The sequence below is a fragment of the Ailuropoda melanoleuca genome, chromosome 1 (genome assembly GCF_002007445.2).
Source record: "Ailuropoda melanoleuca isolate Jingjing chromosome 1, ASM200744v2, whole genome shotgun sequence".
In the NCBI taxonomy this organism is placed as follows: Eukaryota; Metazoa; Chordata; class Mammalia; order Carnivora; family Ursidae; genus Ailuropoda; species Ailuropoda melanoleuca.
Genome location: NC_048218.1, coordinates 155,468,616 through 155,492,098, shown reverse-complemented (window position 1 = coordinate 155,492,098; position 23,483 = coordinate 155,468,616). Strand labels below are relative to the sequence as shown.

The window sequence follows — 23,483 nt, the reverse complement described above, 5'->3', positions numbered from 1 at the left end:
GACAACTGAGCCCCCCAGGCACCCCATAAAGACATTTAAAAAGACCCATAGGGATCATGCACTGTAGTTTGAGCCAGAAAGAGAAAAGAACATCCTTCAATGATGGAAAAGCAAAACACCATCATTGTTAATGAGAAAGAGAAAGTCACAAATGCTTTAGTGCAGAAGTCTGCTCTGCAGTTGTGTTGGAGAAGCACATCGGACAACTCATAACCCCGTCGTACATTCAAGCAGCCGGCAGTGGGGTCTGCCGCTGCCCGTGATGGTCGTAGAACGTGTACCAATGACATTTACTCTTTGCATCCCCTTCATACCCTTTTCCCTCTGAGAACATTCCTATTTCATTTCTTTTCTTGGCTTCTTCTCCAAGTCTTTACTTAAGTTACTTCTTTATGTAAATTGAAAACCTTCTAACTTCAGTAAAACAAAACATCAAATTTAGATTTACTGCTGTTACATGACTTATTAAGAACGCGTCCCAACATTGAAAACTCAATGCACTTATTGTGAGTGACCGTTTATCTCAATCTCACGTAAAATCTAAGGGACAGCAGGTCAGAACACTGGGCTGTTAGCCCTGCCTCTGCTTAAATTAACTTAAAAAAATAGAATTAAATAATTGAAGAGGCATCGCATCCTTATGATTTTTCATTTTTTTCCTTGTCTTAAGTTTTAGAAAGAGGCAATCTTATTTTTAACCTTTTTTCCCCCTCTTCCATGCTATTAAACATTTAACATTTTGGATTTATGAGTTTTGGATTGATGCTATAAAAGTACCATAAATTAAGTTTCTAAGATATGAAATCGGTTTCCTGTGTCTGAAAGTTCTGAAAGCCTTCCGTGATGTGTCGGTACATTCCTTTAGAAACTATGAAACAAAATTGCTTACACTTTCACTTTCAATGGGTTAATACTATTTAATCCACTTTCCCTCTAGGCTACTTGAAGAGTACACGGTGGTGGCGCCAGCACTGTCTTGCTTATCTTAATTTGGGATTCTGAGTCTAAGCAATTTACATCTATCCAATAATATATCAAAATGTCTCTACTACCTTACTGCACAAGCTTGAATTACATGAGTCACATGTATGAAGCTACTTATTAGTGAAACAGAAGAGAAAAAAAAAGTTACCTACTTGGCTTCGATTTTTTAAAACTTTGAAAGCTAAATTAAGAGCCATCATTTAAATGAATGTGAGTTTTTCAGACCACCTTTGAAGAAAGTTGATGTGATTGATAACATACCAAAACATCCACTTTTTAAAAAGATTTATTTATGTACTTGAAAGAGAGAGAGACAGTGCATGGGGAGGAGCAGAGGGAGAGAGAGAGAGAAGCAGACTCTGCTGAGAATAGAGCCTGACATGGGATTTGATCCCACGACCCTGAGATCATGACCTGAGCCAAAATCAGCAGTCTGACACCTAACCAGCTGAGCCACCCAGGTGCCCCGAAACAGCCATTTTAATAGATGGGGAAAATGATACCGAGAAGTTAAAAGTAGTTCCATACTATGTCTGTACAGAACAGCCACTGGCAGGGGGTTTAGCTGCCAATGGTCAGACACTATGATTTTGAGATTCTGGCTCAAGGTTACTTAGCAAGGTCAGCATCTCCATTGTTACCCCCATCTTGCTTTAAAACCTTTGGGCCGCTGCACACCACATGCTTGTACTGAGTATGGAAATCATGCCCAATTTTTGAAAGGTGAAGTTGGACTAAAGCAGGGGATGAAGAGAGCTGGAGGGGTCAGAATATTCTCTTCTTCAACACAAACAGCAAAGACCTGATTGGCTCTTTTTATTGGGTGGTTGTTCTGTTTTGTTCTTTGGGAGGGGTGGTCCCACCTTGAAGAGCATTTCAGGTGGAAGCTCAAATGAAGAGACCATTGAGATCATAGTCCCACCCTGATCTCAGTGTCCCTCTTCAGCTCCTGGCTATTTGCCATCAGCCGTGGACTGGGGCCAAGTGAAGAAGGATAGAAAACGTTTAAAAGCAGAACCTGAAGAAGATGGAGACCCTCTCCTGAGAGGGGCGCTCTGCCTTTAATGGTGAATCCTTAAGGCACTGCTAGGAGCAACTCCTAAAAATTATAGAAGGCAGGTGTCTAATTGTACTTTCCAACAGTGGAGCTTAATGAAACAAAGAAAACATGAGAGAAATGAGGAGAGTAAAACTTTAGAAACGGGAGAATCTAAGTATTTTGTGGCTGCTGGTGGTGGTGTTTTCCCCCACGTGTTGGCAAAGAGGAAGAGACTGAAGGTCAAGGAAAGTCACCAGCCAGGAAGTAGGTCCTGACTCAGAAAGACTTGGCAGAAAGGGAAGGAAGAGGAAAATGGAGCTGGAGAGGAAGGGTGTGGAAAGGTAGACCGCCTGGAGAGAAGAGGTGGGGCCCTCCTGACTCAGCCTGGAAGTCGGGAATTCCAGTTTCCAGGACCTCACACTCGGCAGCTGGGTTAGGCCTCCCTGAAGCTCCCAGCCCTGTGTCTCCTGGGCCATCTCTTGGCAATCCTCCTCATAAACACCAATGGAGGGGAAAATGCAGAAATGGATTAAAGGTTTCCCCTCCAGGCTATTTTCTCACCCTCTGAAGACCTTGTAATTGGATTGGAATAATAACAAGACTTCAGCATTTTATACGGTTTTAGGGCTTGAAAGGGCAAAAATTTTAACACTTGAAAGTGCATGGATCTCTCATTTTAACTAATGAGATGAATCTAATCTGTGATTGCAAATGAGGCTCATAGAAACGTAATCTGGGCACATTACTGCCCAAATACAATTAGTAGTCTAGTACTTGGGAACCTTTTTCCCATATTAATATCTTTAACCAAAATGGGTCAAGTGTTCACAGTGTGCATACTTGCTACCAAAACTTTTCTAAAAATGCTTTTTTTTGGGGGGAAAGTGGACATAGCATTCTCTCCATTTCAAAAAATGATCTCACTACAAAGACTCTCAGTAGGAACCATTGTAGTTACATAACTTGAATTATAATCACTTTGATTTTAAGTAGAGGTCACTTAAACTGTCTGGACAGGTAATGATAGAGACATTATACTACCAGGGGGCAGAACAGCCTTTCAGAGAATAGGAAAAGGCACTCCTGTACTCCACCTCAGGGATGACACAATTCTAGGCTCACACACACGCGCTTAACAAGGGAGGCATGGACTGGATTTCAGACTCCAGTCACTCCCTGGGCCAGGCACCTTTGTTCAGGGCATAATTCTGTTGACTATGATAGGACGACCTTGACTGCTAACTTCCAAATCCTATATTGTAAAATAAATTTGCTTAAGTTAATTGACTTCTTATATTTAGCAAATCACCCAATTAGTTTCATATCAAGCTCCTTCAGCTCTCTAAAAAATATTTAGGCTGAAAGTTATAAAACCATAAACCATGGGACTTCCATGTCCCCATGTATTAGAGTGTCACGTAGTGAATGCATGATATTTACTGAATGAATGAATAAATGATAAATATTTATTAAACAAGTGAATGAATAAATGTGAGACAAAGAAACAAGGCATGCTTTTAAGTTTCGACATTTCCCAGTAGTTTGGTTAAAGCTCAGAGACTTGCATTCCCACCATTCAAGAGGAAATCATTCTAATCACATCATAGGATTGCTGTGAAGATTTAAATGCGACTATAATAAGAAAGCATTTTCTCAACAGGAAAGACATTCAATTATGTTGTTATAACGATTATTATTTCAAATGTCAGTTTTGTTGATAAAATCCATTTACTACTTAGCAGACTTTCTAGACTGCGAGCATCTTAATCCATCCTCTAATTTACATAATCCACAGCAAAACCAGTTTTGTTTTTGTTGCTGCTTCAAAATAACATTAATGTCAAGAAGTCTTCTTTAAAAACATGTCTTACAGAGTTAGTCTAATATTTGAGGTGATCCTGAGAGCTAACTGGTAGCCCATTCTATGGAAAAATGAAGATAAGTGAGAATTCCGAATCTAGTGTAGTCAGTCTTTTCATCACTGAAGTGTTTGTTCAGCACACAGGGGCCAGGTAATTTCGGGACACGGGCGAGTCCTGAGTCTTTCACAGACCTTATCACGTTTCAAAAATAAGCATGGTATTATTTGCACGTTAAAAGGTGTCTACGGTGGCAAGGCGGCCATGTTGCCAGCTCCAGGGGCCACCATGCAGTGTGTAAATAGAAATGCACCTCTTGGACCTGTGCTCTGAAAAGGACAAGATGGGAAGTAACCAGAGATGATGAAAACCCATTTAAATGGGGGGTAGCAGAGAAGAAAGGGTGGTGATAGGTACATAGTAACTACTGAGTGGGTAAGGACGGTAATGGATGGTGGATGGTCTTGACCAACTGCCCAGTTTCTGGCCTGAGTGGATGTGCTGAGGGGAGATGTGGGATGTGGGAATCAACTCAGATTATTGTATGTTTGTGAATATCTGCCTCCAACTTCTTTCCAAAGGGAAAATCAACGAATAAAAAAGCGTGGAATTCCCATGAACTTGGTATAATTTTAATAGTTGGGTTTGAACAATCTACGTATAAGCACATGAGTCACTTTTCCTCACTACAGTAGGTGTTGCTGATTAGCACTGAGAGTATATGAAAACTATAATTACTCTATGCATTGATCTGATCAGAACCTACACCATCAACACCAGTTTGCACATATTCAAAACATTGTTTCAGGCAATTCTGAGAAATGAATAGAAAATGAATAGGAAAAAAACCCACATCTATTTCATGACATTATATAAACAAGTCTCCTAGCTCTAAAGTTTGAAACCCACTCATCTGTCTGAGTGTCTTTTCCCCTGGTACACCCAGAAACATTTATCCTCTGTTGCAGTCGTGTACAGGCTATTTACCCTTCAAGATTATAAGCTTATTGAGCAAGAACTGTGTATTATTCATTTTTCCAACCCATTTCACACTTTCTTCCACTACGTACGTCACCTCCTTGCTGGGTGTGATTCAATATACATGAGTGAAATTTGCTGTTCACCCAGTGGAAAGCTTAAAAAAAACTTAATTTTTTTCTGTTGGTGTCAGCTTAACTAATGTAATTCATATACCACATGATTCGCCCATTGTAAGTATACAATTCATGTTTTCTAGTATATTTGAAGAGTTGGGCAACCATCACTGCAGTCAACTGTAAAACATTTTCATCACCCCTAGAGGAGCCCCCAAACCCCTTAATCTTTAGCTATGGCTCCCCGGTCCCCTCTGTCCCCTGGTCCTAGACAAACAAGAATCTCTTTAAAAATACTTAGCGCTCAGTGTGGTTATCCCCATAGGTGTGTCTCTTCTGGACATGTCATGTAGATGGAATCATAGAGTGTGTGCTAAAACTTAGTTCTGAGATAAAACCAAACACACAGATTGAAACAGGTAAACTTTTTGTCCCTTTTGTCACTTCCCTTTGGTATGCAATGTCATCCCTCAAAACTTTTTTTCCACCTGTGATTCTTGCAAGAACATGTTTTAAAAGAGAATAAGATTAAATCTTGTTTTCAAGAATATTTCAATAGTTCGTTATAAACATTGGTCGATTTTGACTTAAAAAATGAAGCCTGTCCTGTGTCCTGACTGCTTTAGCTGGTGGCCATATAGACAAACAAACGGATACTTAGGATCTTCAGGTTTCGCATCCCCTTCAATTCCCTCACTGTGGCGTCAATATTGGTCAGCTCGTTGTGGTGCAGCAAGAGTAAGTACAACGAGGGCAGAGAGTGCAGGCCTGAAAGACATTTTTTTTTTACAAGATTTTAAGCATTTCTAATGCTAATTAAACATGCGAACGAAACAAAAGCAAAGAATACATTTCAGCTGGTACAAGGAGTCATTATTAATAATAATGTGATTTATCATTAAGAATACAACAAAGCACAAGGATTCGAATAATTGAGTGTGATGTGGACATGCAGAGCCAACTTCTTTCCCTTGTTATTGCTTCGTTTTTTTCTGCAGCAATAATTGTTTTTGTTTGATTTCAGAAGGGTTATTTTCTTTACTCTTCTTTTTGTTGTGTTTTGTTTTGTCAGGGTTACTTAGATTCATAATGGCAATCAAAGGAAAAATTACTCATTTAGTTCAATACCTTCCCCCCAAATTGCTCAGCTTAATATTTTCTTTACACAACAAGATGCCACATATTCATATCACTTTAGTTGATTTGAAATTTCACACAGTCCCACATTTTTCACAGAAATAAAAGTGGGTGTGTCTGTACAATAGCTTCATCATAGTTGAATTGGCAAGATTTTCTTTCTCTCTGGTACATGGAATCATGGTGGATCTGAAAATTTATGACATTTTGACTCTACGATACATGATATTTTTTTAAAAAAATGTTTTGTGCTGTACTTCTTTGCATTTCGTGATCCTGGTACATCATGTACTTTTTATACCTGACTTGAATTGTCAACTTAGGGATAGTTACACATGTAAGATTAACTCATAGTGAAAAGAGGAATTTGGCTGGTAAAAATGGCAGCCACTGAAACCATGAAGACCATTTATCAAGTTGTTATATTTATTTTTTTTAAAGATTTTTTATTTATTTATAAGACAGAGATAGAGACAGCCAGCGAGAGAGGGAACACAAGCAGGGGGAGTGGGAGAGGAAGAAGCAGGCTCATAGCAGAGGAGCCTGACGTGGGGCTCGATCCCATAACGCCGGGATCACGCCCTGAGCCGAAGGCAGACGCTTAACCGCTCTGCCACCCAGGCGCCCCCAAGTTGTTATATTTATTAATGCTCCCAAATATTGTTAAAATTTGCTTCCCTAATACCCACTTTGTGTGCAGTGGAATGACAAAATTTCTATTTTAAAAAAAAGATTCTTTTACATTTTCAATAAGGCACAGGACAATATTACATTAAAACTAATCTGAAGCACATTTTTCAAAATGAAATGTACATAAGAGCGTTTTTAAAAATGGGTTTCATCACATATTTTCAAAAGAAATGTTCAAATAGATTTTGGCATGCCATTAGCAGTACCATAGTTATCAGTTACTACTCAATTGAAAATCTATTCAATCAACAGAAAACATTTAAGACATACCTTCTAAGTCAAATATGGCATTGTTGTTTAGATATAGTTCTGTCAGACAGTAGTTTCTAGTTAGAAATGTTATTCCCTGGAGCTGAAAATGAGAGTTCGAGAATAATATACTTTCTATAGTAATTATATATATGTATATATATATATAAACAAATGCGTGTGTATATATATTTATAAAATTATAATAAGATCATAGAAGTTTGATGTTTTCTATTATTATTTCTAACTATTTGGTCTGGGCTATGAGTTTCCATCTGGATTGTCTTTGAGGCCATTGTGATGAAAAGGATGTTTTCAGCTAATTGAAGACAAACTTCTCATCTGTCTCTCCCAAACTTCTTGCATAACTTTCGATGCCTCTGTAATCTGGCCTAGCCCTTTTGCTCTAACCTCGTTTCTCAGAGTTCTGCCGCCTGCAGTCTCATTGCATCTGGCCCCACGTACCCACTAACTCACCATCACACATTATTTAGAGATTAGTATGTGCCAAGGGCTTTCTCCTCAACACTGAATCCATTTCTGCATCTGTGTATGAATCATGCCTTCTCTTTGGCCTGCATGACTTTTTTCCTGGTACATTTCTTATGATTCTTAAGGATCAGTCTTTGTCCAACAGGCATACCAAAACATGCTTGAAGGGCGCCTGGGTAGCTCAGTTGGGTAAGCCCCCCGCTTAGGTCATGATCTCAGGATCCTGAGACCGGACTCAGGGCTTATACTCAGAGGGGAGTCTGCTTGAGATTCTCCCTTTCCCTCTGCCGCTCCCCTTGCTCACGTGCATGTGCTCTCTCTCAAATAAATAAATAAGATCTTTTTAAAAATGCCCCTCAAAGGGGTGCCTGGGTGGCTCAGTCATTGAGTGTCTGCCTTCTGCTGGGGTCATGATCCCGAGGTCCTGGGATGGAGTCCGGCATCTGGCTCCCTGCTCAGTGGGGAGTGTGCTTCTCCCTCGCCCTCTGCCTGCTGCTCCCTCTGCTTGTGCTCGCTCTCTCTCAAATAAATAAATAAATAAAATCTTAAAAAAAAAAAAAACAACCCCCCAAAGCAAAAAATAAACAAGCCCCATGCTTGAGTGGGCCTCTAGAGATTTGTTGAAATGGTCCTTTGATCTCCTTGCTCTCACTACTATCTTCTTGCTCTGTTTTGAGCCAGTTTTTATTTCTCTCAAACTTCCTCCTGCTGCAGCACTTTGAGTCGATAAACAGTCTCCTCTTCTCGCACTCGCTGTCCTTCTACAGAGGACTCTAACGTGAATACACACAGGCTGCGGCCCAGGGCTGACAGCGCAACCAGCCACAAGAGGCAAGGAAGGGCCAAGGCACAACCTCGTCCTGTGGCTTCACAGCTCACCTTCTTAAAAAGGCCTTTCTTGACAACATCTACACCCATGAACCTCCGCTTTCTCAACCACTCCAACCCTTCATTTGCTTTGTACAGTGAATCATTTCACAGTTTTATGTCTTAAGGAAAGGAACCATATTTCTTCAGTATCTTACCCCCTCCCCCTCCCATTTTCCTAAGAGTATGTTGAAGTTACAGATTTATTTTTTCTTAAGATTATGTTTATTTATTTGAGAGGGAGTGGGAGAGAGAGAGCAAGCATGAACAGGGAGAGGCAGAGGGAGAGGGAGAAGCAGGCTTCTCGCTGAGCAGGGAGCCCCACGCTGGACTCAATCCCAGGACCCTGGGATCATGACCTGAGCTGAAGGCAGATGCTTAACGGACTGAGCCACCCAGATGACCCTCACATCTTACTTTTAAGATTAGATTTGAAATTTAGTTCTATGAACTGTAAATAGTCAAAAGCAGTCTTGCAAATTCCTCAAACGAACCATTAAGTACTGTATACAAGAAATGGGATATTCAACTCTAGACTGAGGGTCAGAAGTGACTGTTACTCTGCAGAGAGAACTCCGTTTTTTAAAAAAAAATATTGACTCTATAACCTCGATAAAATTTAACAATTTGTTTGAATTATGAGGATGGTAGAGCCATAGAGGTGGGGCAGGTAAGTTAAATATGACTATCTTTCTACTTAATACAGGATCTATCAGGGAGAATATTCCCATTAAATAGTTATTGACCAGGTGCTTTGTACTTTCTATCCAGAAATATACAGAACTTTCTATACAGAAGTACATGCTCATGATTATAAATTAGTTTCAGGTGTTTATTAAAACGTATCATAGCAATTATTGTTATCAGTTAAATAGAACTGCTTCGGCCTTCAATGGGTTGATTCAGGTAGATGCCAACGCATTTGATTTAGTGAGGATTTATTGCAAATTTTAGTCCTGAGACATAGCTCAGAAAAGCTATTTTAGATTTGTATGAGAAGTTTCAAAACTGATTTCTTTAATGAATTTTCTTTAATTTTATTGTTGTATTTGCAACATTCACAAATTATGAGGCTGTAAAAGGCACATGTGCTGCTCATCTCATCATTTCACAGATTCATCTGCACCCGATTATGTCAGCACCCGTGCGGGAGGACCACCAGCAATTTCCCACAGCTTTTCTTAAGTCGTCAGAGGGACCATGTTCCTCCCAGGTAGGAGACCATGCAACACAAAGGGGGTGCAGGGTTCCCGGTTGGCTTCCTATCCCTTTCTCCTCTTCCTACTGGCCTCCTGACAGCAACTCATTGCCTTCCATCCTTCCTTCCTCTCACCACTCCCTGATTGAATGATAGCCACACCTGACACAAGTATAGAAAACAAACCCCAGTGGAAACCATGACTTCTTCTCTTCTTTTCCAGTTGTCTGCCCGACCACATATCAACAGAACATTTCTAATTACTCAAGACTTTAATTTCTCTTGCATTACTTATTAACACAAGAAGAATACTAATAAACTCAATAGTTTCATCTTGATTGTAGAATCATGATTTTCCCAAGAGCTTTAATACCTTTTGCCATAATTACTGGGATTTTAAGACTGCACTGTTTGTTGGGGTGAGATAGGTAGGCGAATGGAGTGGAAAGAGATAAAGCACGTTCATGAGGACCCTGGAAGTTACTACAAGATTTTGTGCAGAGGACTGTGACTGTCCAATTTTATTTTAGAAAGAAAATGGCAGGGAAGAAGATGGTTCAGAAGGGAGAGTAAGTATAATAGCAGGAGTTGAATGAGAAGGGGGTTACACTAATTCAGAATAGTATATGGTGGCCCAGAGTAAAGTAATGGCAGTGGGAGAAGAAAAAAGAGGGAATTGAGAGACAGTTCCAAGGTAGAATTCACAGGACTTAATAGATACTGCAATGTAGCAAGCTGTTGAAGTCAAGAACTAGGAATGAGAACTGGAAGACATGCTTATTTGACACTCAAGCCATTGTTAAAGTAAATGATATATATATATAACATATATAGTGTTATAATTATCCATTTAGAAAAATCTACACTATTCATTTTGAAGGATCACCATAAGATTTATATTGAATGTGACGTTTCACAAAACATTTATTCTAGTTCAGGGCTTGGCATGTAACAAGTGCTCAATAAACCAGAGCTATTATTACTTAACCATTATTTTTTAGAGAGAGAGAGAGAGCTGAGAGTACTTCCATTTAATGTAAAGCATTTACAGGTAGCCACTGACGTCCTAGTGGAGAAAAAACTATGCCAGCATGAATTCAAAATTAAGGAGGCATTCTTTTAGAACAGGGCTTCTCAACCTCTATAACTATTGACAGGTAGGGCCAGATTATTCTTGGTTGGGTTTGGGACGGCTGCCCTGTGCGTTGTACTATTTTTAACAGCAAATCTAGTCTCCCACTAGATGCCAGTAGCACACACACACACCCTCCACTTGGGGCAATCAAAAGTGTCTCCAGAGATTGCCATATGTCTCCTGTAAGGGATAGATTGTGTGTGTGTGTGTGTGTGTGTGTGTGTGTGTGTGTGTGTGTGTGTGCAAAGTCACTTCTTGTTGGGAACAGCTGATTTAGAGTCGAGGGAAGAGGGGAGAGTCATATTGATTAAATGCTCATTATCAGTTTGCCCTGTGTTAGATGGTTTCACAGACATTATCTAATATAATGCTTACAATAGCCCTGTGTTATTTGTTTTATCCCTTATTTACCTAGGAGGAAACTGGGCTCAGCGAAATTAAACAACGTTCTCAAGGTAACAGAGCAAGGATTCAAATCCAAGTCTGTCTGATTCTCAAATCAAAAACTGGCATATAGTATGTCATAATTGGGTTCATTAAAATAGAGGAACCCCTGTATAAAGTAACTAGAAGACATTAATTTGAACATACTTTGAAGTAATGGAAAATACTGTTAGAGTAATGGAAAATACTCCATAAGTTATTTTTCTACTATTTCAGCAACGTTTTTCACCAAAAATCCTGTTTAAAATAAGTGCAAAAATATTTGGCATAAAATGGAAAACAACAGAAGACTAATCTCTCAACATATATGTCTGGCAAAGTACTATACATATACTGAACCAACTAAAATTCCATGATGTATGTTGTAAAGCTACCTGAAAAAAGGTAGCAATTCAAAAAAATTCTTTACAAATATTTAAAATAACACCTTAAAATTATTTAATTTTTCAAATGCTCTAAGCCATTTTTAGAACAAGGTATATTAGGTAGTAAATGAATGTGTGTATATATATATATAATATATATATATACTGAAACCTTATTGAAGGAACCAACTAAAATTATATATATTGGCGTATGGAATATTTTCCAATACTCAATCTAAAATTTTCCATTGTTCAAACTACTAATATTTTCTTTTCAAAATATTTTCAAATTAATATTCTCGGTGGTATATGTATTATATATATATATATATATATATATACTTATTTAATCTTTGCAACAAACTCACAAGCTTTGAGTACTATTATTACCTTATTTAAGGTTAAACCATAACTAGATATATAGTGTAGATATGTATAATTTCACAACCATGCAGTGAAGCCTTATTTAGGCTATTTATGTTGATTTACTTTTTTTGAAGAGGTTTTAAATATTTGGCAAAATATGATTCTTTCAACAGCGTTGACATAAAGGATAGAATTAATGTTGCCCTGAGGCAACAGAAACATGTAAGAGCCCAAATAATGTGGAATGCATGCTAGTTCATTTTATCCTTTAACAGCTCTTGTGCTCTACTCTGGGATTTGTGCTGCTCTAAATTGTTTTTTAGAACAAAGTATGTTAGTATAAATGAATAAATAAATATATATATACCTAAACCCTGTTGAAGGAACCAACTAAAATTCCATGATGTATGTTGTAAAGCTACGTGGAAAAAAGTAGTAATTCAAAGAATTCTTGACAACTATTTAAAATAGCACATTAAAAGTAATTATTTCATTTTTTAATTTATTCAACAGAGATAGAGACAGCCAGCGAGAGAGGGAACACAAGCAGGGGGAGTGGGAGAGGAAGGGGCAGGCTCACAGCGGAGGAGCCTGATGTGGGGCTCGATCCCACAACGCCGGGATCATGCCCTGAGCCGAAGGCAGATGCCTAACCGCTGTGCCACCCAGACGCCCCTCGATTGCTTTTTAGATGATGAAGGTTATAAGCAATGACTTTGCCAGAAGAGGTATTTTTTTGAATTTAGTTTGTAAATGTGTCAACTGTTTGTTCTTTGCTCCCTGACAGAAACTCAGATTCCATTTTGGACAGCTGCTTGGTGAAGCATTCTACAGGGTTTGCATCAAATGCTTCTTCTAATCTGAGCCAAATGAAAAATACGCAAGGACTGCTAGTTCTTCCCGAAATGAAAGAATACCAGCATTGTGGCACCAGTATTATGAGTTCATTACTGAATATCTGTAAAAGAAAACTTTTGAGGTGAGGAGCCCCAAACACAAATAGATCAAATGGGTAGATCATTTGAAACTTTAGTGTTAAAGGCAAGTCACTCCACTTCTCTTGGAAGATTGGAAAGGATTGACCGTGGACCTAAAACTCCCTCGGTCGGGCTTGCTGGAAGATGAGGCAGGAAGGGAGTCTTTAGAAGGCCTCAGCCAATGTGCATCTAAGAGCAGCTGCCTCCCCCTGATTCTATGAGGGAAGCTGAGCAAAAGGTGATCCAGAAATGGAGGTGATGTAGGACTAGTGACTAACAATGCAGTACGAGAAGCAAATAAGCCCTCAGAGAGCATCCGAAGGAGCCAGAGTCGATTGAGCAAATCTAGCACAGCTGGGGTGTTGGAAGCAACTTGCACCTATTTCGTCTGCTAGTCCGGGGTCAGACCAGAGGCTCCAGTTTGATCACCCACTAGGTAATAATGTGGAGAAGGGCCTCCGCTCCTAGCGTGTTGGGTTCCAAATACATCAAACCATGTTCATTGCCTCCCAAGACTCTTGTTTTCTTGCAGTCCATTCCAGGCAATTTGCAAATGCCGTGCCCTCACCACGAGCACAGCCACTCCCTCTGCCCTTAATTTTGTTATTAGAGCAGGTGCCGTCACATTTATTGTTATAAATTCTATCAGTGGCCTAATGCAAGTACAGAACAAGCCACATCAGATAGGAGGCTTTTGGCTCTGGGTAACTTCTGAGCTCAGCTCAAACTGGCCCATTAATCAGTGAGAAACTTTATTATCTCACATACCAAGAGGTCCAGAGGTTGTGAAAGCCTTACTATTAGTATTGCAATGATTCTCTGGGCTGTGCTTTTCCCTAAATGTCATGTACATTCTCAAGCTGATGGGATGGTTCCTGCTTCATATCTGGGGAGGAAAACATCAGGGAAAAGAGGGACCTCTCTTCTAGTGCTCTCTTTAGGAATGAGGAAACCTCTCACAAAAGCCTCCCCGCAGATCCTATGTCTCTATTACCATAATTGAGTTCTGTGCCCATTCGTTGACTAACCACTCACAAGGACGATGGGATTACCCTGAATGGCTTAGACAATTCAGGATCCGCTCCCTAGAACTGGGGATGACATCACCTGCCTGAGTAAAAAGGAGACATGTGTACCGAAACCTAAATCCAGATTCTGTTGGATAGGTAAAAGGAGAAAATGGATATTGAATGGACAACCAATAATATCCAGTACATACACCTCAGCAAAATTTCTGATTGAATAAATGAATAAACAACAAAGATGGGTTCATTTTACTACTTTGTGCCTTCATTTTTCTCAAATAGAGGGTAGTTTAAGATATTCACTAGTGTGAGAACAATGCTGATCACAAACTCAGACCATTGTTAACAAATGCGGCAGTTCTAAATATTTACATTCTTATGTCAATGTTAATAGTGTTTTTCACAAAACTTCTCCACATTATGTCTGTGCTGGCATAATGACTTCTTAGTGGTGATCCTAGTGCTGTCTGGATTTTAAAGAAAAGTAATCACCAAAATTTTACGTATGAATTTTGGTGAAGTACTATCATAGCCAGTATGCTCATCAGAGTTTGGGATTCCGAAAAAGACTTTAATTTTTCATGGAGTGTGAATACTCAGGCAGCTTAGCGACCAATTACTGACCAATAGGAAGACTCACATGAGCTTATTTACTTCCCCAAGTAACAATTAAAACTTATTTTGGGCAGGATACACTTTCAGCATTATATGAACTAAACAAGTCTGTTATTGTAAAGAACAAAGTCAAGTGATGATGATATTGGAAATCATATAGGTAGTTTGTTGAATGGAAAGAGCCAAGCATAAGAAGAGAATTCAGCCTCTTGTTACATTCTTTCCCCACCCACTGCCCTTCAGAAACAGAAGAAAATGAAATAGTTGGCAGTGTATACAATCCCTTCCTATGTACATAATGTGTCTGTAAGCCAATTGTGTGAAAATTCCATGGCTGGAGATGGGATGGTGTTCACTACCAAAAGCCAAAAAATGTTTTTAAAAATCCCTAATTATATCTCTCTCTTTAGACACACTGCTGACATTTGTATATGTTCTTTTCTTCAGAACTGAACCCCACAAGAGGCACACATGGAAAACAAAGATTAGTCAGTTCTGCCATGCTTTTGATGATTTCCATCTTTTTCTCATCAGAGGTCGCACACTGTGACCCAGGATAATTTCTGGCAGGGTGTTTAAAAGAGTTTTTAACTTCTGTGCCCTTAAGTGGTGTGTGCACTTTCCATTCCAGTTGCTAGTCGCCTGGGTCTTGAAGGTAATTGTGTTTGTTCTCCTAGAAATGATTTCAAGCTTATGAGACTTATGCCTATACTTAATATGAGAAGCACTTTCATTTTCCATTTCCCACTTAGTAGGTTAAAAAAAAAAAGACCGAAATGCCATGTAATATTGCAATGATTTTATAAACATGGCTGCTTAGGGATTCAGCTCTGTGATTCCGGGCTACTGTTGACAAGCTGACTACTGCTGAAAACTGAAATGATTTCTTTTTGATCAGCTGGTGTTTCAAAGTCTAAATTCAAAATGTTCAGATTGGATCATCAATTCAAAAAGAACAAAAACACAAGCTGTTGAAACGTCAAATTTTTGAAAGTTGAGAATAAGCGACTGACTAGTTAACTCCAACGATTGTTTGGGTTTGCATTTTAGTTCAGCCCTGCTCTTTGACGTGGAGGGAACTTGGAGCCCCAGTCAGACACCCACTCTAGGGGAGGCGGTGGAGGGCATCGCCTCCTGAATCCTCGCCTCTAAGAGAAGCTTTAAGGGCCATACTCCGTGACCTTGATGAGAGCTGCCTGCAGTTGGGGCCATGTTGGTTGAGTGTCTGGCAGTTCCTGAGAAAACTAGATCAGCTTGGGGAGCAGCTGGGAGGTAACCACCCCCCTCGGCTTCTGACGGCAGGACAAAGGTGTGTGAGAGCTGGAAAGCGCACGTCAGGCCACTGAAAGCATATTGATCTGGGGTACTTTACGAGGAATCCTGCCCAAGAGAGTAGTTTGCCACGGGCTGGGGACTGTCGGTTTAGGTACCACTGGGATGAAAGGGGAGGGGAAGTCAGGAGTGGCCAGTGAAGAGGAATTAGAGTTGAAAAAACCTACTTCTGAATAATCCATTAAGAGAAAAGAAGTTGACTTTGAACATCTGTTAGTACCAGATGATACAGATCAGATAAGAACTTTGTCTCTCTGTGTAGCCCTTCCTCCACACCTCCCCACTCCATATCAGCCCTGGGTAAGGCTGGGGAGAGGGAGAGGAGAGGAAAACAACCAGCTACAACTTCTGAGCTAATGAAAAGGCGGGTGGCCACCTGCAGTCAACCCCAGCTGGACAAGCAAGGGGATGTAGGGAGATGTCTCATTTACAAATGAAGATTGAAAGTGGATTAATATCTCTCCTAGATATTCTCATTGCCTTTTTTTTTTTAGATTTATTTATTTATCATAGAGAGAGAACACGCATGCTAGCTCACAAGTGGAGGGAGGGGCAGAGAGAGAATCTTCAAGCAGATTCCTCCCTGAGCCTAGAGCCCTATGCAGGACTCGATCTCGCAACCCATGAGATCCTGACTGGAGCTGAAACCAAGAGTCTGACGCTTAACCACCCAGGTGCCCTGACATGCTCATTTCTGAACTGGAACCCTGACCAGGATTCCAATGGACTGTAAGATTTTTAATTACATAAGAGAGATGAGAAAAGTCACTAAGACTGCCAAAGTTTTCTTCCAGGAGTCCAGGAAGAAATAGCCTCCATTGGGCAGTACTGACAGAACATGAGAGACGAAAGTAAAGTTGCAGCCTGATAACATCTCACGGATTGTCCTCTTCAATACAGTAGTGTATGTATGTGCGTGTGTATGAAGTTTCTTACCTAAAGTTAAATCAGGAGTATAAAATATTAATACTTTTAAAGATTAACTCCATTATAAACATGAGATTAAGATAGTGATTTAATTACAGAGCTATTTAAAGATAAAATATAACACTACCTTGTTGTGCTGTACCCATAAATATTTTAATTTTTTAAACCTAGATAGATCGATGACCTCTGTCAGATCCCTGGAAAGGAAAGAAAAAGTGAACATTAGCAACAATTAATTTATTCATGGGTAAGGTGGGTTATATAGTAGGACTTTGGAATAACTGGAAAGGCCTCTCTCTTTGTTCTTTCAAAATTGTTGGCACACCGACCTACTAATTTCTGAAATACCATCATTAAAACTTCATTCATTTGGATTAAGATTTTTGTCAACCAGTTTAAAGGATTACATTTATTGGGATCTCAATTTGAAAAAAAAAAGATTTTACTGGAGACAGGGCAGAGGGGAAAAAGTAAGTGCAGAAGACATTGGATTTGTACCTAAATGTGGAAACATTATTGGTTCCTACTTGGACAATGTCTGCAAGGTTCTTACTTTGGACTTGTCCAGATCTTGGCCACATTGTATTTAAGACGTGGAAATGGCAGTATGCCAAGAGTCAGAGACTAGGTGTTTTATTCTTCCTTTTTGTTTATTAAATATGGGGTCAAAATATTACCATCCTTCTTGAACTGTACAGGTGGTCCTGAACTTTGTTGCTGATGCCGCTCTCTCAGCAAAGGGACAGGCATGGGGTGGGGAGGAGGAGTGATCAGCAAATCTGGCAAAGCCCTGAGGATAGTTGGTCCTTGATTGCTGTGGGCTGCAATATTCGGATCTCTTTTATTTCTCAGGGAAGAAACTGTGCTCAGGTCGGGTGTGTATCCATATGTGTCTCTATGCATCATTTATTTTGATACAATCTGTGATAAATAAGTCAGTAGAGGTTCCACTCTTCCACAGATTCCTCTGAGAAGAGCCCTGTGCCATTCAACTGGTGAATGTCTGAACAAAGTCCCATCTCGTATCCCAGCCAGAGCGCACACCTTCCATGTTGTTCCTGTCCATTGGTTGCTTCCAAATCCAGATGACCTTTATCCCCAAAGTAAGTTCAAAACAGTTGGCTCAGGCATTCCAGAATCTGCACCCCTCTTAATCCCGGGTATATCACCAGAGGAATAAAGCCCCCGCGGATAGCAAACTGGCCCTCCTTAAAAAGCGGCTACAGCCTCTGTGTGGCCTCTTTGCTCAGTTTCACCATACACGAGGGTGGTGTAGCCCTCATAATGTTAAATATTTTGCCACACTTATGCTCACCCTCTCTTATCTATGTAATGTATGGACTTATTGGCTGACAATTTTCTTGCTGAATCATTTGAAAATCAACTGCAGACTTCTCATTGTGAGGGCTCTCCTTCCTAAATACTGTGGCATGCATATCCCTCAAACAGGGACATTCTCCTGCATAGCCACGATACAGTTATCACATCTAAAATTTAAATTGAATTTAATAATATCATCTAACATTCTTTTCATGGTCAAGTTGTCCCTGTTGCTCCTATATTTTTTTTAATAGTTTGCATTTTTTTCCATCCAGAATCCCATCAAGTTTCATGCATTGCGTTTCAGTTGATACAATCCTTTAGTCTTTTTAAACTTAGAATACTCTCCTTTATTACCTTGACATTGACTTTTTGAAGAGTCCAGGACAGTCTGATAGAATGTCTCACATTCCTGACTTGTCTGATTGTTTCCTCATGATTAACTTCAAGGTGGACCATTTTTCAGGAACAAAGGTGGTGATTAAGGCATCAGAGAAGGAGGCAAGTAATGCCACTTTGTCCCCATCCTCTTGGGGAAGGAAGTTCAACCACTTGGTTCAAGCTGCGTCCGTCAAGTCTCTCCATCGTAACAGCACAAATGCTCTCACTGAGAAGTAATATGTGGGGCGAACCTCTGACGACTGTGTGTATGTCTCATGCCCCAACAACTTGTTCAATGGCTTTAGCTTCATCTGATGATCCTTGCTGAATCAGAAGATTTGGGATTATAAAATGCTGATTTTTCCCATGCTCTCATTCTTTTTACACTTATTAGCTGGTATCCTGTTAAACAGGTGATGGGTATTAAGGAAGGCATTTGTAATGAGCACCAGGTGTTTTATGTAAGTGACGAATCCCTAAATCCTGCACCTGAAACTCATATTGCACTGTACGTTAACGACCTGCAATTTAAATAAAAACTTGGAAAGAACAGCCACCCCTCTCCTTTCCCTCTTTCAGTCATTCTCTTTCCCACCCTACTTGTATTTGTATTTTCTTCTTAATCCTTTTCCATTTTTTAAAAATTCTCAAAATATCCCAAGCAAAAGACTTCAAGAAGACTCCACATCCTCTAGATATGCCCTGGTAGTCTTTGAACACTTCTCTGGCACAACAAAAATATTCCAGACTCTTCAAAAGCAACTTCTAATAGGAGACTTATACACAAAATGCATTCTCCTCTGTCATTGTAAATATGTAGCCTATTTCCAGAAAGAAGCATTTGGAGCCCGGTATGCCTAAATTATTGCATTGGGCAAAAAAGATAATACATTAGCTTCATCCGTTCCTGTGAAAAATAAATCATTATGTGGTAGCAGAGAAACTCAAGCACCGCTTAGAGGATTTCCCCAAGGATTTCCCCAAAAAGTTATTCTAATACATTAATACTTTGAAATATCACCTGTGTCAAATTAATGTCATTAGTCAAATTAGTGTCATTAATTTTCCTGATATCGATGCTGAATTTCTAGCTATTATATAATGTAATAAAGTGATTCCCTTTTAAAGGGATTTTAACTCAAGTCAGAGGGTTAGTTCTGCACATAAACCTGTTTGAAATCAATACTGGGCTGCTGCATTTCAAGGTGATACCAATGGAAGACAAAGAGAGGAAATTCTATTAACGACGGGAATGACTCGTGCTGACAATAGTATGTCAGCACTGTTGAATGCCTTCTCCATGATTACTCAGGAGACGTTGATAAGATCCACCCCCACACACACCCAGGGCAACAGAGACTCAGGCAAATAACCTAGTTTACCCAGTGTATTGGTGTCTGGACTGAGAAACATTATTTTGTGTGTGTGCCTGGATGCATTACATGGTAACTTAGTATTTTTGGGATAGAAAATGTATTGTCCTTCACTGGAGAAGACCACTAATTACCTACTGTCAAAGGATCAATATTTCTAATATTTTTCTAGTGTTTTAAAGCTTTTCTTATTGTTCTTTATTTACCCTTGCAATGTATTGTTGTTAAAATCATGAAAGGCTTAGAGTTGCCATCTCTGACCACATAAAATATGTATTGTTATTGTAAAACTCACTGATCTATAGAAAGATTCAAAGTGTGACTTTAAGTGTGTCAGAATAATCTACCATACCTGTTACAATCTAAAATGTATATATTAAAAAATCTTAAATTGGCCAGCTATTTTCCCCCTTACTAACAAGAGATTCAGGACCACTACCAAGCTAAATATTTTTCTCTGCACTTGCAATCTAAAATATATATATTCATAACAAAAGAAATGTGTTTATTAATAAAGGATTTCCTCCAATCACCAGCGATAAAGTGATTAACCTCAATGATAAAGTGGGACATCTTCTTTAGAAAATTGCTGAGTTCAAAAAAAAAAAAAAGGTAGCACAGTTCCAAAGATTACATATGAGTAGAAATATATCAAACCTATTTTAAAATCATACATGGAGTTCATAGAGATTAAAAAGCATGAAGGAGGGAAAGAAGAGTAGGAATAGGATCATTGTTATTAATGCAGAGTCTAGTTGCACATATGTCACTTGCTGGCAGGCAAAAACTGTGGTGTCAGAGTCCCATTCAACCCGTAACTTCGTCTTTCTCTTACACCAGAGTTCTATCTCAGGCACCGTCACTGCTCTGTAGAAGAACCCACTTTGCTGGCTGCCACCTTGGGGAGTTGGAGGGGATTGTTACATACGGGAGTTTTCCTACTTCCCAGTAAAATTAGTATAGGGGTTGTTGGCTAGGGGTATTGGTATCATAGGGTTGTTAGTATAGTGGAGGGGGATAATGAGCCATTATTCTCTAATAATAGCAATACGATTCACTGTATTAATGCTCACTGAGTGCTTACTGTGTACCAGGCCCTCTACTATTTCTACTAACTCACCTAATCTTCACCTAACAACCCCGTGAAGAAGATAACATTGTTCTACTCAGGCAGGAGTCTTGTCAGATGAAATACAAGACCCATTTATATGTGAATTTCAGAGAAACCCAGGGAAGTGTGGGACAAACAATACTAAAGAAAAATTATATTCATTTATTTCTTTGAAATTCACAAGTAACTGGACCTACTGTATTTTTATTTACTAACCCTGACAACCCTAACAGGGAGGTTGATGACATGCCCAAGATTACCCAGCTGGAAGTGACAGAGCTGGTCTCCAAACTCAGCCTGGTCCAAATCTTTGTTTTTATCCATTTCCATCTTGCCTCTCTAATAGAGACTGTGAACACCAATGAATGGTAAAGTAATTAGAGCATGGTACTTGCCTATCCAGTCCTTGGGGGAAAAAATGGAAAAGAACACTTGAATCTGTGAAACATTATAATATGATGCTCTCCTATTTCTTATATAAAGTACACTTACTTTTGAGAAAGGAACAGCTCAGAGACATCAGCATCCCTCTTGAAGCCACATATCTTTAGTTCATCTTCAACTACCTGATAACATATAATTAATCTGTCAAGCCACATTCCACTGAGCAAAAATACGGAGACATTTGCAGTCAATAACAATAACGTCTACAAGAAGATCAAAAGAAAGGTGAATATGGAGGCAACCACTCTAAACTGATAAATTCCAACACTACAATTATATACTGTTTAATCATTTTTGTGGTTGAATTTCATTATCCTTAATCCTGGGCACAGATGTGTAAATAATTTTTAATCAAAGAGAAAAAAATGTGTATGTGTACATATGCACCAAAAACAAGTTTTCAATTCTCTATGAGGCAGAGTGATTTTGTCTTTAAATATTCTTAAATGTTCTTTCAAACATGAAGAATTCATATTTATGGAAGATATTTGGTAGCAACGATTGCAGGTGGAGTAGGATACAATGCACATTGACACTGTGAGTTCTCAATAAATGTCAGACGAATGCATGAGCGAATAAATATCATTTCCCTTTCTTTGCAAAGGAACAGTGTCTTCTTTTTTCATCAGTTACTAACATAACTTGCACCATGGGAATTTTTGCTGGAGAATAAGTAATTTGTATTCCCATAGGCTTTGTTTTGAAAATGCAAATCCAACAACAGCGATTTAAGTGCTTTGCTTTTTCTTCTTAAGAGCCTTTGCTAGATTACAAAATAACATTTACAAGCCACATGGCCTAAGATGATATGGAAAAACTAAAGCCCATCTATAATTTGCCACGAAGGAGTACAGCTAGCAAGACACAACAAAAGGGAAAAGTATAATTGTTGCACTCCTGGAATCTGACAAACATCGTAATTATCAGAGTCAAAACAGTGACCAAATTTCAGTTGGGATTTGTTGTGGGTGGTGAGGTTGTGATGTAAGTGATTTATGAAATTTTGACAAGAGTTTTGTTATTTAGTAGAAGACTTTTAAGAAAAGTTAGATTTAATGGGATGAACATATATCGAAAGAAGTGAGGAAGATAGATATGTCAGGGATTGAGTGTCTCTGTTAATTTATATTCCAAACTTCCTTTGTTACCTTGTCGCACAAGCTGAATCTTGGGGCTTAGAGAATTCGTTGGCACAGGTGGAGGCATTTCCATCAGGGTATTTTGTGACTTTATAAAGAGCAAGCTGAATTTAAGGCTTAGAAAAAAACCTATTGGAGGAGGCTTCTGCATCCGGGTCTGGATGTTTTAACTTAAACATCTAAACTCTCAGCTTCTACTGATAGTCAATCGCAACTGTGTCAAAGTGTTTGGGATGTCAAAGAGCAGTCAAAGTAGATTTGAAACTTTGCAACACTCTATGAAAATTATAAACGTGCTTTTTACTCCATCCTGCCATTCTACATCCAGCACTCCAAAATATAGCAGGATGCACGTGCGCGCACACACACGATTTGGTTTTCACTGTTTATCTCAGCATTATCTACAGTTGTGAAATACGCCTCACATTAATGGGAATATAGGTTAGATTAACATGTAACTTCATAATAGAATCCTGTGTAGTAGCTTAAAAATATACAGAGATAGATATCTACACATCCAAAAGTAAAAATGCCATTGGTGGTATAGGTCTAACATTATTTTTGTTACCAATGACATCTATTTTTTATTTACTTATGTATTTCAGAAGGAGAGAGAGAACACAAGTGGGGGGGGCAGAGGGAGAGGGAAAGAGAAACTCAAGCAAATTTTGTGCTGACTTGGAGCCCCATGTGGGGCTCAATGTGGGGCTGGATCTCATGACCCTGAGATCATGACCTGAGCCAGTCGTTTAACCAACTGTGCCACCCAGGTGCCCCACCAATGACATTTATATGCATACAAATGCACACACTCCAAATTGTTAACAAAATTATCACTTGAGATCATGCAAGATTTTCATGTTCTGAGCAATACATTTAAAAAGACTTATTTGACAAAAATAAAACAAAAATAAAAATAA

The 23,483-nt window shown here is 39.2% G+C and overlaps 1 protein-coding gene and 1 pseudogene across 1 annotated transcript in view; both read right to left on the bottom strand.

Annotated features, from left to right (window-relative positions):
• The window catches only part of LRRC72 (leucine rich repeat containing 72), a 36,737-nt gene that overhangs the window by 10,697 nt on the left and 2,557 nt on the right, over positions 1 to 23,483 (bottom strand). Inside the window, exons 2-5 of the mRNA XM_019797697.2 lie at positions 21,473 to 21,546; positions 16,923 to 16,992; positions 7,074 to 7,155; positions 5,634 to 5,744 (exon numbers count right to left, since the gene is read on the bottom strand). Of these exons, the coding sequence (XP_019653256.2) occupies positions 5,634 to 5,744; positions 7,074 to 7,155; positions 16,923 to 16,992; positions 21,473 to 21,546 (337 nt within the window). The remainder of the gene's footprint in view (positions 1 to 5,633; positions 5,745 to 7,073; positions 7,156 to 16,922; positions 16,993 to 21,472; positions 21,547 to 23,483) is intronic.
• On the bottom strand, positions 17,759 to 18,054 carry LOC100474956 (annotated as a pseudogene).